A 13,321-nucleotide genomic window follows, 5' to 3' on the forward strand; every position below is an offset into this window, starting at 1 on the left:
CATATGTAATTAATCCATTCCATAAAATGGAAAACTGAAGCACCAAGATCAACCGAACACCAGACGGGCCTGACAACCCAGCCCCCTTTTCTCTAGCCCACTTCTGGGTGCATAGCACCCTTACCCCTCCCCTGTTGTACCTAGCCCAGGAGTACATCAGAACGTCTCAGCATGAATGTCCCACACTGGGACTCTCTTAAGTGATTTTCCTACAGGGAAGGGTTGAGGGCAGGCAGTTCCCTGGGGTCGAAGCTTCAGTGACAACCCCCGGCGGTCCGAGAACGCCGGCTGCGCGCGCTGTGGGTCTGGATTAACAAGACCACTCCAAGGACCACAGCGCAGCGCCGGGCCTGCAGAAATGCAAGAGGCCGCCGCGGGCCTAGGCAATCACTCCAGCTGTCAACCCCAGGAGGCGAGGGCTCGGAATCGAGCCCTGGTCTTGAAAGGGGAAAATGTTCATTAGGAACTTGAATTTCCTCCCCAGCCCTCTGAAAACGTATGGGGGGGTGGGGGTCAGGGCTGTGTATGCGCGTCAATGTACATGCTTTGGCGGCGAATCGGGCGGCCTCACCTCCTAGGCTGGCAGGGACCGATCAGCTGCGAGCTCCGAAGCCAGAAGCAGCCGCCAAGCGGCCCGGATGCCCCGCCTCCCGCATTCAAGCCAGCAGGAAACGAGGGGAGAGCGCGTGCGCGGAAGGTGGTCAAGCGCAAGCGTACTCACGTTGTCCTCCTAGCCCCGCCTGCCACAGGTTTCCAATTGATTCTGCTCAACGAAACTCGGGTTAGGGCCGAGGCCCAGAAGTCCTGAGCTGGTGGGGAACGTCTACGCTGCGCGCACGTTCGCTAGCGGGCCCCGGGAAAGCACAGCTGCCAGGTAAGGCGCGGGAGACGCCGTTTGGGATGATCAAGGGCGGCGATCTGTGTGCTGGTTGTGACTACCCCATCACACCATCACCCACATTCCCACCTGTGGGTGGTCTCGTCTGTGGGAAGCTTGCAGCCGGGAGGGTCGCGAGAGGGTAGGGATCAGCGGTCCCTGAGGGGAGTGTTTGAGACTGAGGCGTTTCTTGTCACCTTTCTGCTGTAAGTCTAACTACTTCGCCCATCCACTAGGATGTGTAGTGGGATTCCCGATGTGTCTAAAGCAGCACTCTTGTTGCCAACGCCCTGCCCTCTGCCACAAAACAAAGCAAAACCAGCTACTACGGTCTAACGCCTCTCAAAAACTGGTAACTCCCTTGTACCGGGTGTTTGGACCAAAAGCCGTGGAATAATCCTTGACATCACCTCCAATCCATTAGCAAATCTTGTTAGCTCTATCTTCAAAATGTACCTGGCATGCGACCCCTTACCGCTTGCACTGCTGTCATTGTGGTCCACAAACCACCGTCATCTCTGCCTGGATTATCGCCTTGTGAAATTTATCCTATGGTTGATGGGAGTGGATGATGCTAAAGTATGTTGTACCCATAAAAAGGGAGCTTTAAAAAGAATCTGTAACCCCCATGCAGATCTGCCTAGCGCTTTGCAGTGGTTCACTTAAAGATAACCTAATCCTCTTTGCAGTAGCAAGGAAGGGCCTTGAGACCTAGATTCTTCGTGGTGCTGAGCAAGTCATTTAGCCATACTGAGCCTTAATTACTCAAGCTAGAAAGCGGGACTATGTTCTTACCTTGTAGAATTGTTAATGATAATTAAATGAAGAATCTGAGGTTTAGAGACAGTGGGTGAATTACCACAAATGCTGTATATAATCTTCCACACTTTAAATGTATTATATTATAATAAAAAGAAAAATAGGCAAAACTAAACTGTAATGTTTAAGGATGTACATGTGGATGATGAAACTATAAACAAATGGGGGTAGGATTAGAAGGGGTGGGATTGGAAGGCTCCTGGGGTAGCTAACAAGGTCTAACTTCTGATATGGATGATGGTTTGTATTATCTTTTGCTGTGCAACAAATTACTCCAAAATTTAACAGCTCAAATACCTATAATCATTTATTACCTCACAGTTTCTGTGGGTCAGGAATTTGTTACTGGTTTAGCATAGCTCAGACTTTCTTAAGAAGCTCTTGTGAAGAAGCCAGCCCAGGCTGAGTGATTTGAAGTCTTGACCGATGCTAGAGGATCCATGTCCAAGGTAGCTCACTCATGTAGCTCCCCAACTTGTGCTGGTTGTGGACAGGAGGTCTCAGTTCCTCCCATGTGGACCTCTCCATAGAGATGCATGTCCTCCCTACATGACAGCTGACTTCCTCAGAGTGAATAATCTAACTTCAGCATTAGAGTGATCTAACTAAGAGCTGTATGTAGTGTCTTTTATGACCAACAAGTCATACTCCATCATTTCCACAATATTCTGTTGATTACACAGCTTAGTCCTGTTTACTGTGGAAGGAAGGAGACTACACAAGGACATTGAAAACCAAGAAGCAGGAACCATTGGGGGCCATCTTGGAGGCTACCACATGGTTACAAGAGTATTTGCCTCACAATACTTCATTAAGCTGTACAATTTATGTGGTTTTCAGTAGATGATATATGTACATCAGGGTATTTAAAAATATAAGATATGATGACAGTAAAAAATGTCATGACAAAATTATTAAAAACTTTCTAATAATTGCTAAGCATTAAGAATTTATGTCTGTGACAGTGGTAGGCAGCGGGGATATAGGGGACTTGTCTTTGTGGTTTACAGCCTAGTTGGGATGATATACATGAAAAATACTAAAAACTAGTACAATAGTACCTTTTTCATCCAGTGTAATTGTTTAGACTCTCAGCTGCAGTTGACAGAATCCCTACTCAAACGAGCTTAATTAATGAAGAAATGTATTAGCCCATATAGCTGGGAAGAATGCTAGATTACAGCATTCTTCTAGATTACAGCTCATCAAAGAAAGAGCTAAGGAATCAGGGTCTTAGGAACAAGGGTTGGAGACTCATTGCTTTTGGACCTTTGTCCATTTTCTCTGTCTGGCTTCATTCTGCAGAGCAAGATCTCTTCATATGGTCAAGAAGATGGCTTTCCACAGCCCAGCTTTACCTACTTCCAGTTCAGAAACCCCAGTGAAAAGAGTTTCTTTCCCCACAATTCATATATTTATATCATGTAAGGAAAGAAATTCTTCTTTGCCCTGGTTGGGTCATCCCCACCACCCCTGCTGTGGGAACATAAGGTACCATAATTGGCCGTCTTGTGCCCTAGGGAGTATGGAGCACTGAGACTGCCATCCTCCACTAGAACCACATGGAGGGCTGGGTTACCAAAGGGAAGCATTAACATCACCCGGGAGCCTGTTAGAAATGCCTAACTCAGGCTCCAGCTCAGAATCAGGCTTTTAAGAAGGTTGTGGGGCAATTCATATACACCATGAATTTGAAATGCACTTTTCTAGGTAATTATTTTAACCCTGTATGGACCAACAATTACATGATTTTAGCTATTTTGGATGGAAGCTCTCAAGAATGTCTTCATGTAAGTGAGGATTTGAACTGCATCAAGTCCCAGATGAGCAGCTTGAATATAAAGTGCTGTAGAGAGAGGCCTGGCGTGGTCAGGGCAGGTTCTTATGAAGGTTCTTATCTAGGCCTAGGAGGAAGGCAGTGCCTGTGGTATGTGCAGAGAGCAAGGAGAACCCCATGCGACTTGAATAATGATCGTAAAGGAGGGTCAGTGGTCAGATGATGAAGGACTCCCGCTACAGTGTTAAAGTAACTGGTTCTCCACTGCCTACGGGGTCCAGTTTATTGAAGGGTTTGAAACAGGTAAGTAATATGACCTGACCTGTGTTTTTAAAAAAGCACTCCGGAGAGGGTGTAGAGGATGGATTAGAAGAGGAGAAGCCAAAGGCAATGAGGCCAATTGGGAGGCAGTTGTAACAGTATGGGTGAGAAAGAAATGCCTGAACTAAAGCAGTGGTCACCACTATAGGCAAAAATGCCTATGAGGAATATTATAGAGGAAAAAGTGACAGAGGTTTTTAAGAGGTCAGGAATGGGTAGCTAGCAGTGACATTAATTGGGAAATATAGGGGATGAAGGAGTTTGGAGTGCAAGAGAACCAGTTGTTTGGGTTGTTGGGTTTGAGAGCTCCTCACAGAAAAATGTCAGAAGGGCACTTGAATGTGGAGTAGAGCTCTGGAGAAAGGTCACAGCTGGGGATACAGAAAGTTTATTTCCATTTTGGTAAACTAAAAAAATAGTAATTGTTACTTTATCCTGTTTGATTTGTAGATACTTTTGTCATATGAAATTGAACATGGCAGAAGAAGAGGACTATATGTCTGATTCCTTCATTAATGTCCAGTAAGTAAATGTGTGCATTTCTTGTAATGATATGTACTCGACATTAATGTAGACTCTTAAGCAATGACACTAATTGTAAATGTGAGGTTCGAAAGTTAGTCGTATTGCTTTATGGAAACACTGTCTACGTGCCCATACAAAGATACTAGGAGCATTTTTTTTTCTAATGCTAAGCATTTTACTTCTGCCCTAGATTGTTTTTATTACCTTTTTCCAAAGAAATTTACCCTTTTTCTTTATTTTATCTTATTGTCTCTTCTAGCTACTGTTCACCTTTGTTCTTTATTATTGCCAACTGCCTAGAAATTTAGCCTGAACTTACTATTTGTAATTTCTTCAACTCTGTACTCTCTTTAGTTTCCTACAATCTGGCAACAGCCTTCATCACTTTTACTAAAACAGCTATTCTCGGAAGTCACTTTTAACTTTCTAATATTGATGATAACAAAAGTGATCAGGGGGCCGGCCGAGTGGCTCAGTTGATTAAGAGCTCGCTCAAGAGTTTGAGCTCTGAGCAACAGTGGTTCGGGTCAGCCCGAGCTGAGCAGCCGCGGAGCTGCCAACAGGTGGCGGGATGGNAAAAAAAAAAAAAAAAAAAAAAAAAAGTGATCAGGGAGGTAGCACTGGAAAACTTGGTAGTGTCAAGTAAGTATCAAAGTCATGAGAAAACTTCACGTCCTCACCTAAAATAACCCTTCCCCTTATTCTTCAGAGAAGATATCAGACCAGGATTGCCAATGTTGAGGCAAATTCGAGAAGCCCGCCGAAAAGAAGAAAAGCAGCAGGAAGCTAATTTGAAAAATAGGCAGAAGAGTTTAAAGGAAGAAGAACAAGAAAGACGTGACATTGGGTTGAAGAACGCACTAGGCTGTGAAAACAAAGGGTTTGCTCTGCTCCAGAAGATGGGCTATAAAAGTGGCCAGGCCCTTGGCAAGAGTGGTAAGTCACATCTGGAAACAGGTGTTCCTGACCACCTCATGGTGATTTATCAGTGTGTACCAGAGATGGCTCTTTAGTCTTTATCCATCTACACAGAAATGAAAAGAGCTTAAGCTTCTCAGTCTCTCATGTGCTCACAAACGTTATAGAGAACTTTCATTTTCCCACATCCGCTTTAGACAACTGTGTGTCATCAATAGCTGCTTATCAGCCCAGCTCAGCCTTGAAGGCATTAACAGCTAGGATGGATGAAGTTTACAATGGAGGCTGCAGCTAAGAATGGTGACAAGAGAAGAGTTGGGAAGTACAATGACCAAAGGATAATAAAGCAACGTTAAAGATGATGTCTGGCCTCTGCCCTGTTTGCAGTGTGCCTGTGACAGCTGCCCGAGTGACCAGCCAGTTAGAGAAGCTCCATTCTCACCTCTCTATTTAAGGAAGTGAGACTGTTTATTAAGATATAGAGGCCATATATTTATAGTAGCTTCTGTAAGCTGTTTTTCTTTTCTTCTCTCCTTTATTGTAATTGATTTGATCTTCACCTAGCAAGGCTGTCACCCTCTTGGACATATAATATCAGTTTTCCACTTCTTAAAACCCTACCTTCAGGGGATATACTGTGGGGCAGCCTTATTGGGAACCAGGTATTCAAAAGGAGATAGTTGATTAGAGTATTGATTGATGTTCAGATTTCAGTTTGAATATTATTGAAACAGGAACCGGTATGTATGGAACATTGTAAAGTTGCATACTGTGCTTACCTGTAGTTTGAGGAAGAATTTCTAAAGTAGTTTGTGTTTTGTTCTCTTTTTTTTAGGAGATGGTATTGTTGAACCAATTCCCCTCAATGTCAAAACAGGTATCTATTTTTAGAGCTATTTATCAATAATAATAACTTATGCTTAGATCTAGCACATATATTTGCTTAATAAATACATTTTTTATGATGGTGCTGTTACAGTTCTTATGATAGGAAGCCCTCAGTAAAATGTTTCTTAGTTAAACTTCTAAACCTTTTAAACTGAAAACAAAAATAAGTTTTAGTGAGTATAAGATAAAATTTAGATCATAAAAATATGGGGGGAAATTGTTGTAACCATATAAAAACGCAAAGGTATTTTTGTCAATTGAAATGTCCTAAAAGTATTCTGAGACAGATTTATCCATTAGATGTTTTTTTCTCTATATCTTGGATGAATTAAAGAGAAAAATATATATTTTATTTGTTCATCATATTTATATGAAAGTGTGACAGTTGGTATTGTTTTCCAAATTAAAAAAAATTGTATAGTATTACTATCTTATTAGATCAGACTAATGACCTCAAATTTTGTTTGGGTTTAAAAAAAAAGTCTCTAATGTTTTCTTCTGTCATTCTTGTCAAGTGATTTTGAGTGATTGTACTGAAATTAGAATTGCATTTAATTGGTAAATATTTAAATTGTCATGTTTTGAAGTATAAAGCTAGTAAGTTTCTCATCCGAGTTGTCTGTTCGGACAGGGAAAAGTGGCATTGGTCATGAGGCATTATTAAAGCGGAAAGCAGAGGAAAAATTAGAAAGCTACAGAAGGAAGGTTCACATGAAAAACCAAACTGAAGAAAGAGCTGCAGAACAGTTTCGGTAAAACTTTGTATCTGAGCTGCTTTGGGTTTTATCTTTTCTCCATTGTGATATGTTTACTGGCATTTGGCATATAAAATGGTTAAAGAGAGTACAGACCTTCAATGCGCTATCTTTTTTCTTTCATTTAGAATGCGACTTAAAAATAAGCAAGATGAAATGAAACTAGAAGGCGACCTTAGAAGAAGCCAGCGAGCCTGTCAACAACTGGATACTCAGAAGGCAAGCCTCTTACCTGCTTTCCGTTTGGTAGCAAAGTGCTTTGGCACCCAGTATGATTTGCTATGTATTTATATTTTAAAAAACAAAACACTCCAAGCCTGGTGTATTCAGCCTTCTATCCTTTAAAGCTTTCTTTTAGCGTGTACTACTGACCTGTAATAACTGATAATGACTTGTTCACTGCAGGAAGCTGAGTAGTCTGAATTATCCAGTAAGGGTTAAATAACATTTTTACATTAAATTGTTCTCCGCTTATTTGAATATTGGTTACTCAGAGCCACTATGTGTGGAAATTCTATTCACCGGAATATTTGATCAACTAGAATAGCCTATTCTCGGTACATATTCAGTACCTCATGTCCTTTACTAGTAAGGTCATGGTGGAATACTATCTATTTCAGACTTGAATGATTTTTAAAATTATGTCTTTGCTTTTATTTTTATTTTGCTTTTATTTTTTATTGTGATGGTTCAAAGTAAAATGACTTCATTTAAAGTCTCAACCAAGTTCATTAAATTTCCCTCATACATAAATAGACTGCTGGAAGCAATCTCTTATTTTTCTATATTTCCACAGCACTTTATTTTGAATGTATGTCATGACACTTAAGATTTCCTAGCTTATGTGTATTGTATTATACCCATTAAGTTCTTTATGCCTGTACTTATTTTCCCTAATAGACTGTCAGCAACTTGGAGACAATATTCTAATTGGGTTTTGCATCCCCAGAGTTCATAGTAGAGTTCCTTAGTCTTGAAGGAACACTCAGTAAATATTTAGTTGGAAGAATGAATTTATGTTGATGAACATTCTTGTGGTAGTCTTATGTGTGCTATGTTTAATTGGGAATTATTCCATATTTTCAGAATATTCAGGTTCCCAGGGAGGCCTGGTACTGGTTGAGTCCTGAAGAAGAGACAGAAGAAGAAGAAGAGGAAGAGGAAGAGGAAGAAAAAGAACAAGATGAAGATGAATATAAGAGTGAAGATTTAAGTGTATGTGATGGCCCAGTTCCTTGAGCAGGGTGTCTCAGCCTTGGCACTACTAACATGTGAGCTGGGTGACTAGTGCAGTGCCATTCTGTGCATTGTAAGATACCTGGCAGCCCCCCTGGCCTCCACCCAGCAGATGCCAGTTGCACTTCCCCTTTGTGACATCCAAAACTGTCTCCAGACTTTGCTAAATGTCATCTGAGGGGGAAAAAAATCACCCCTAGTTGAGAACCACTGCATTATAGGTTTTCTTTTTTATTTATCCCAAATCAAAACTTCATATAATTTTTCCCTTTAGCTTCAGTTTACCCTCTCACCTCAGCTTGATGGATTAGCTGCAAATATAAAATTATTTTCATTTCTACCGTGTTTCCTATTAAGCTTGTGGAAGTGATTGTAATGAGTACCTCTCTCTCCCATCCCATAAACAAAACAAAGCAAACACAAACAAAATTCAAAGGAAATGGACATTATTCAAGAAAGGAATACACATTTCTGTGGTTACTTGTGTATAAGAGTTTTGTAGGAAACATTCACAGTTTGAAAAACCTATGTTGCACTTAACTGGGAGACCATTGGTCAGAACTTTAATGGCAAAGGGAGGTAACGTTCACCGTCATTCCACTGGGGGAGGTAGATTCTTTGAAACTGGAAGTGGTCTTTAAAGGATCCTGATCCTAACAGAGCTAGTCGAAATCTACTTTCTGAATGTTAACAGGTGGTCTCTGTGGTGTCTGGCAGACTTATGAAAATACCAGGGTGCCTGGCAAACGGGAACATGTTCTAATATATTCTGCCTTTGACCCCTGTCCTAACTGGTTGAGAGTCAGTAGCAGAAGGTTTATGGCCTTGGCTAATTCAGCATGGCTAATTCAGAAAAGCAAGATTTTATTCATTGTGAACCATTAATGTGCTTGTGTCCTGTATCTAGGTCCTGGACAAGTTACAAATACTGACTAGTTATTTAAGAGAAGAACACCTGTATTGTATTTGGTGTGGAACAGCCTATGAAGGTAAGAAAATACTGGAAACATTTTTTGAAATATTGAATACAAATGCTCTTTGATTTTAACTTTAATTTTTTTATAAAAGTCACCTTTCCCATAGACAATGGAAATTTCTTATTCCATTCAAATGGTAATGTGGAATCAAGGTCTTAAAAAAATAGTGAATATGGAAATAATTGAGGCCTTATTAAAGGTATTTTTTAACTTTTCAGAAACGGAATGTGTAGAAGGGAATTTTTCAGTCTTTTATTTCAAAAGAGAATTTTGAATCCCTTAAGGATGATGAGTTTTTTTATGCTTTATTTTTAAATATTCTTTCTCCAGCTACAGATATTTAATTTAAAAGATATATTAAATTTTTAGAACTAATTTTTATATAGTTAGATTGACTATTGTCCCTGAACCATAAAAATCAGCATGTAAAAATTCATTCAGTTTTTTTTGGTTTGTTTTTTAATTATAAGAAAAGAAATGGTTTAAAACTTACCATATGTCTTTTGGAACCAAATACTTTCCTCCTCACACATTTTCCCATGTTGGCTTTATTAACTTAAATTTAAGGACTTTGTACTTAAGACTGAAGAATATTTGGTTATTGTTGTTATTATCTTTTCCTGGTTTGTTTAGCAGAGTAAGTAGCAAACACAGCTACAAAATCCATGTTAGGTTGAAATAATTTGCTAGAATAGTTTACTATTCAAATTGTATTAATCTTTTCTTTTCCTCACATAACTTACAGATAAAGAAGACCTGTCTTCCAATTGCCCAGGACCAACTTCTGCAGATCATGACTAAGATTATTCTCAATAAAGTAAAAACGTGGACAATGCTATTGTTCCCACCCAAAGATAGACACTTGAGCAGTTAGAATTCCCAGATTTTTGATGTCAGTAAAGAAAAAGAGCCTTTGTATGTTTTGTTCTTTTTGTACTTTGTACTTTAGAATATAATTGTTCACTGATGTAAAAAAAAATGATGGAATTCTATTTCAGAATACAAGTATTATAGAGGTGGGCCATTACAATTTATGACTCTATTGTGATGCTCATGATGTTTAAGGACACCATAGGTAACTCCCTTATCCCCCTCTTCACTTTGGAAGAAATTGAGAAATAAGACATGGGAATCAGAGAGAGAGATCAAAATATCAGCTCTATTGTCAATGAAGCTGAAATAGAGAGCAAAGCTGACTTGTTCTCCAGTCAGACTCCCTAATATGTCTCCCTGGTTGCAGAGAACTGCACACCTCTGCCCTGTAGGGGACACAGCTCATCTTTGCTTTCTGAGACGAGTTAGCTTTCACGGTCAGAGAATCCACCAGGGGCTGGGCGGTACATGCTAGCTTCCTTCTCCCAACATCACTCATCAGATAAGAAACTTCTCTGTTGAGCGGGAATGAATGAGGGTTCACAGAGCTTGTTCGCACACTTCTCAGAGCTCACTGCTTTAAAACAGACCATTCCATTGCTGTGTAGCTCTAAGTGATTTTAAAGTTCTTTTTCTGTCTTAAGCTGAAATCTGCTTCCATGTAATTTAACCATTTGGTTAAAGACATACTGTGGCACACTTCTAGGGAGCTCGATCCAAGGCTGAGCATCAAAATCATGAACTTTTTAAAAAAAGTTCACAAGCTCAGGTGCCTACCCTAATGATTTTGATTCAGCTAATCTAGGATATTTTCTGGATATCTATTTATTTTAAATTTCTAGTAAGTCTGATAAGCACCTGTGGATGGGAACTAGTGCTGTAGGTATAATATAGAGCATTACTGTGCTTGGAATAGGCTTACGACCTCACTGTACAGTTTTACATCTCACCTTTCAGTAGCACTGAGCAAGAGATCAACCTCTTCCTTTTATTAGAAACAGCATACATGAGAACGTGGCAATAGCTAACCTCCACTAGCACTAGTTAGCCTCTGACCTAATATGACCTAATTCACTTGTTTTTTAGTTTAACTTGGGGAGTTTAAAAAATGATAATACAAGGGTCCCACCCCTAGAGATTCTGATGTAATTGGTCACTGTGGCCTTGATTCTAAGATGCAGCAGAACTTGCAAACCACTAACCTAGTTAACTTCTGGGCCTCAGTTCTTCATCTAGAAAATGAATCATTATTTTTGTGACCATAAATATATATATAAAATATTGGGGCTTATATAGTTGGATAATACTGTTTAATATTGTTTCATTTAAAAAATAATAAAATGATATTAATAGTGAAAACAAAGGAGAACATCTTTCCCTTGGAACTACGGTCTGATCGTTTCCTGTCATTTCAGCCAACATACCGACATTCCTTCGGTCAGTTCCAAAGCCATGTGGATGGTTTCACATGAAATGGAGTCTGGAGTTGCCTTCCTTTTCTCCTCTTACTGACTCTGGAGACAACCCACCACGTTCCCAGTGGCCTACAATATTTTGAGTATGTTTATGAACAATTATGCTGAGAATGGTAATGACCTTGATGGAGCCCATGATTCCCCCCGAGTTGTGGTCTGCATTTCCAGGCCAACGGCTAGAACTACACCTACCTTGGAAAGTGGGAGACATCCCTCCATTCTTATCCATCAGTAGTTAAAAATAAAGGCTTTCAATATGAGTAAAAAAATTTTTATTCACATAGGCCTTTTCTGACTTCATTACTAGACAATAATGAAAACCAAAAGAAGCAGAACATTGAATTTGTTTTAATTTGCTTTAGAACATTTATGTGAAATTTGAAACATAAATCTTAACATGTTACATCATTTACTTTTGTTTATATTGTGTTATGTTTATTTTCAAAGTCCCACCTAGCATTTCTAAAATGTTTCATTTTCCTTATAAATCCAAAATACTGGAGCTTCAAAAATTCAAAGACTTCAATGTACCAAATTGATTCACCTTACATACTTTGTCATTTTCCAAACATTTAATTGTTGAAATTTTAAAGTGAACATTATTTAGTACCAGGTACATTTTGTAAGATTGAGAATATGACATCAATACTTATATTCACTATCAATTCAGAAGTATTCACAGAGCTCCTTCTGTAAGCAGGGCAGTGTACTCGCTACCTTGGGGTATACAGAAAGGAGTGCCTGTCCCTGCTTTCCAGATAGTCACAGTATGAGGTTGACAGCCATGTTGGAATAACAGAGCTTCAAGGCAAACTGGAAAGCACAATACTGAGGTAACCGAACAATGCGAGTATGAGGGATAAGTTTCCTTCTAAGTGGGTGATGGAGGAACACTGGAAGTAACACTGAATTTGGGTTCCGGACATAACTTTGATATGCAAAATAAGGAGGAAGGAGTTACAACATGACCCATCATTTTCCCTCTTAGGTATATACCCAGGAGAAATGGAAACATGTCCACATAAAACCTGTATACGAATATTCATAGCAGCATTGTTCATAATAGCAGGAAAGAGGAAACAACCCAAATGTCCATCAACTAATGATTAAATAAAGTCTCATGTAGCCATATAATTGAAAATTATTTGGCAACGAAAGGAATGGAGTACTGGTCCATGCTACAACATGGGTGAACCTTAGAAACGTTACACCAAGTGAAAAAGACCACATGTTGTACGATTCCATTTAAATGAAATGTCCAGAACAGGCAGATCTATAGGGATATAAAATAGGTGAGCAATTGCCGAGAATTGGTGGAAGATGAGGAATGACCGCTAATGGGCTTGGGGCATCTTTTTGAGGTGACAAAAATGTTTTTAAATTGATCGTGGTGATGGTTGCACAACACTAAATATACTAACCACCATTGAATTATATACTTTAAATGGGTGGAATATATGGTATGTGAATTATCTCTCACTGAAGCTGCTCCTCAATAAAAGTTGAAGGGAATTTTAGGTAGAATCCATAGCAGAGAGCCATCAAGTGCCACAGCCTATTCAGGTAACACTGAGCCAACCAGTGTGGATTATGCAGGCAGGAGTGAATGTGTGTCGTGGAATGGGGGCCTCCAGAGGAGCTCAGCCCTGCCAACACCTTGACCTTAACCTAGGGAAACTCATGTCAGACTTCTGGCCTGCAAAACTGTAAGAGAAATAATATATGTTGTTTTAAGCCACCAAGTGTGTATGGTCATTTGTTAAAGCATCCATAGGAAACTAATACAGGTCTCAATCAAATTAACCCCTAAAGAGCCAGAGAAATATTTGAGAGAGATTTTATGTGCCTTACAGTTTTACCTATTACACTGTTTTTAGTTA

At 39.7% G+C, this 13,321-nt stretch overlaps 2 protein-coding genes across 3 annotated transcripts in view; one reads left to right on the forward strand and one right to left on the reverse strand.

Annotated features, from left to right (window-relative positions):
- Positions 1–642, reverse strand: part of HEATR5B (HEAT repeat containing 5B) — a 75,386-nt gene extending 74,744 nt beyond the window's left edge. Inside the window, 1 exon segment of the mRNA XM_019647839.1 lies at positions 572–642. The gene's annotated coding sequence lies outside the window, so the exon portion shown is untranslated.
- Positions 643–722: 80 nt separating this feature from the next.
- GPATCH11 (G-patch domain containing 11) lies at positions 723–12,849 on the forward strand. Of its 2 annotated transcripts, XM_019647824.1 has the most exons (10): positions 723–874; positions 3,599–3,776; positions 4,245–4,316; positions 5,029–5,255; positions 6,073–6,114; positions 6,757–6,877; positions 7,009–7,099; positions 7,967–8,095; positions 9,024–9,105; positions 9,839–12,849. In XM_019647824.1, the coding sequence occupies exons 3-10, from the start codon at positions 4,258–4,260 to the stop codon at positions 9,892–9,894; spliced, it is 807 nt and encodes a 268-aa protein (XP_019503369.1). In that variant the 5' UTR covers positions 723–874; positions 3,599–3,776; positions 4,245–4,257; the 3' UTR covers positions 9,895–12,849. The 2 variants fall into 2 exon arrangements, with proteins under 2 accessions (XP_019503369.1, XP_019503368.1); XM_019647823.1 differs by lacking the exon at positions 3,599–3,776.
- The last annotated feature ends 472 nt before the right edge of the window (positions 12,850–13,321 follow it).

This window comes from Hipposideros armiger, unplaced genomic scaffold (genome assembly GCF_001890085.2).
Source record: "Hipposideros armiger isolate ML-2016 unplaced genomic scaffold, ASM189008v1 scaffold_116, whole genome shotgun sequence".
Lineage (NCBI taxonomy): Eukaryota > Metazoa > Chordata > Mammalia > Chiroptera > Hipposideridae > Hipposideros > Hipposideros armiger.

Excerpts from the sequence above, each read along its gene's own strand:
- GPATCH11 (XM_019647824.1), top strand. The coding sequence starts at position 4,258 with ATGAAATTGAACATGGCAGAAGAAGAGGACTATATGTCTGATTCCTTC. Across the intron at positions 6,878-7,008 it reads AGAGCTGCAGAACAGTTTCG|AATGCGACTTAAAAATAAGC; the intron begins GTAAAACTTTGT and ends TCTTTCATTTAG. Across the intron at positions 9,106-9,838 it reads GTGTGGAACAGCCTATGAAG|ATAAAGAAGACCTGTCTTCC; the intron begins GTAAGAAAATAC and ends CATAACTTACAG.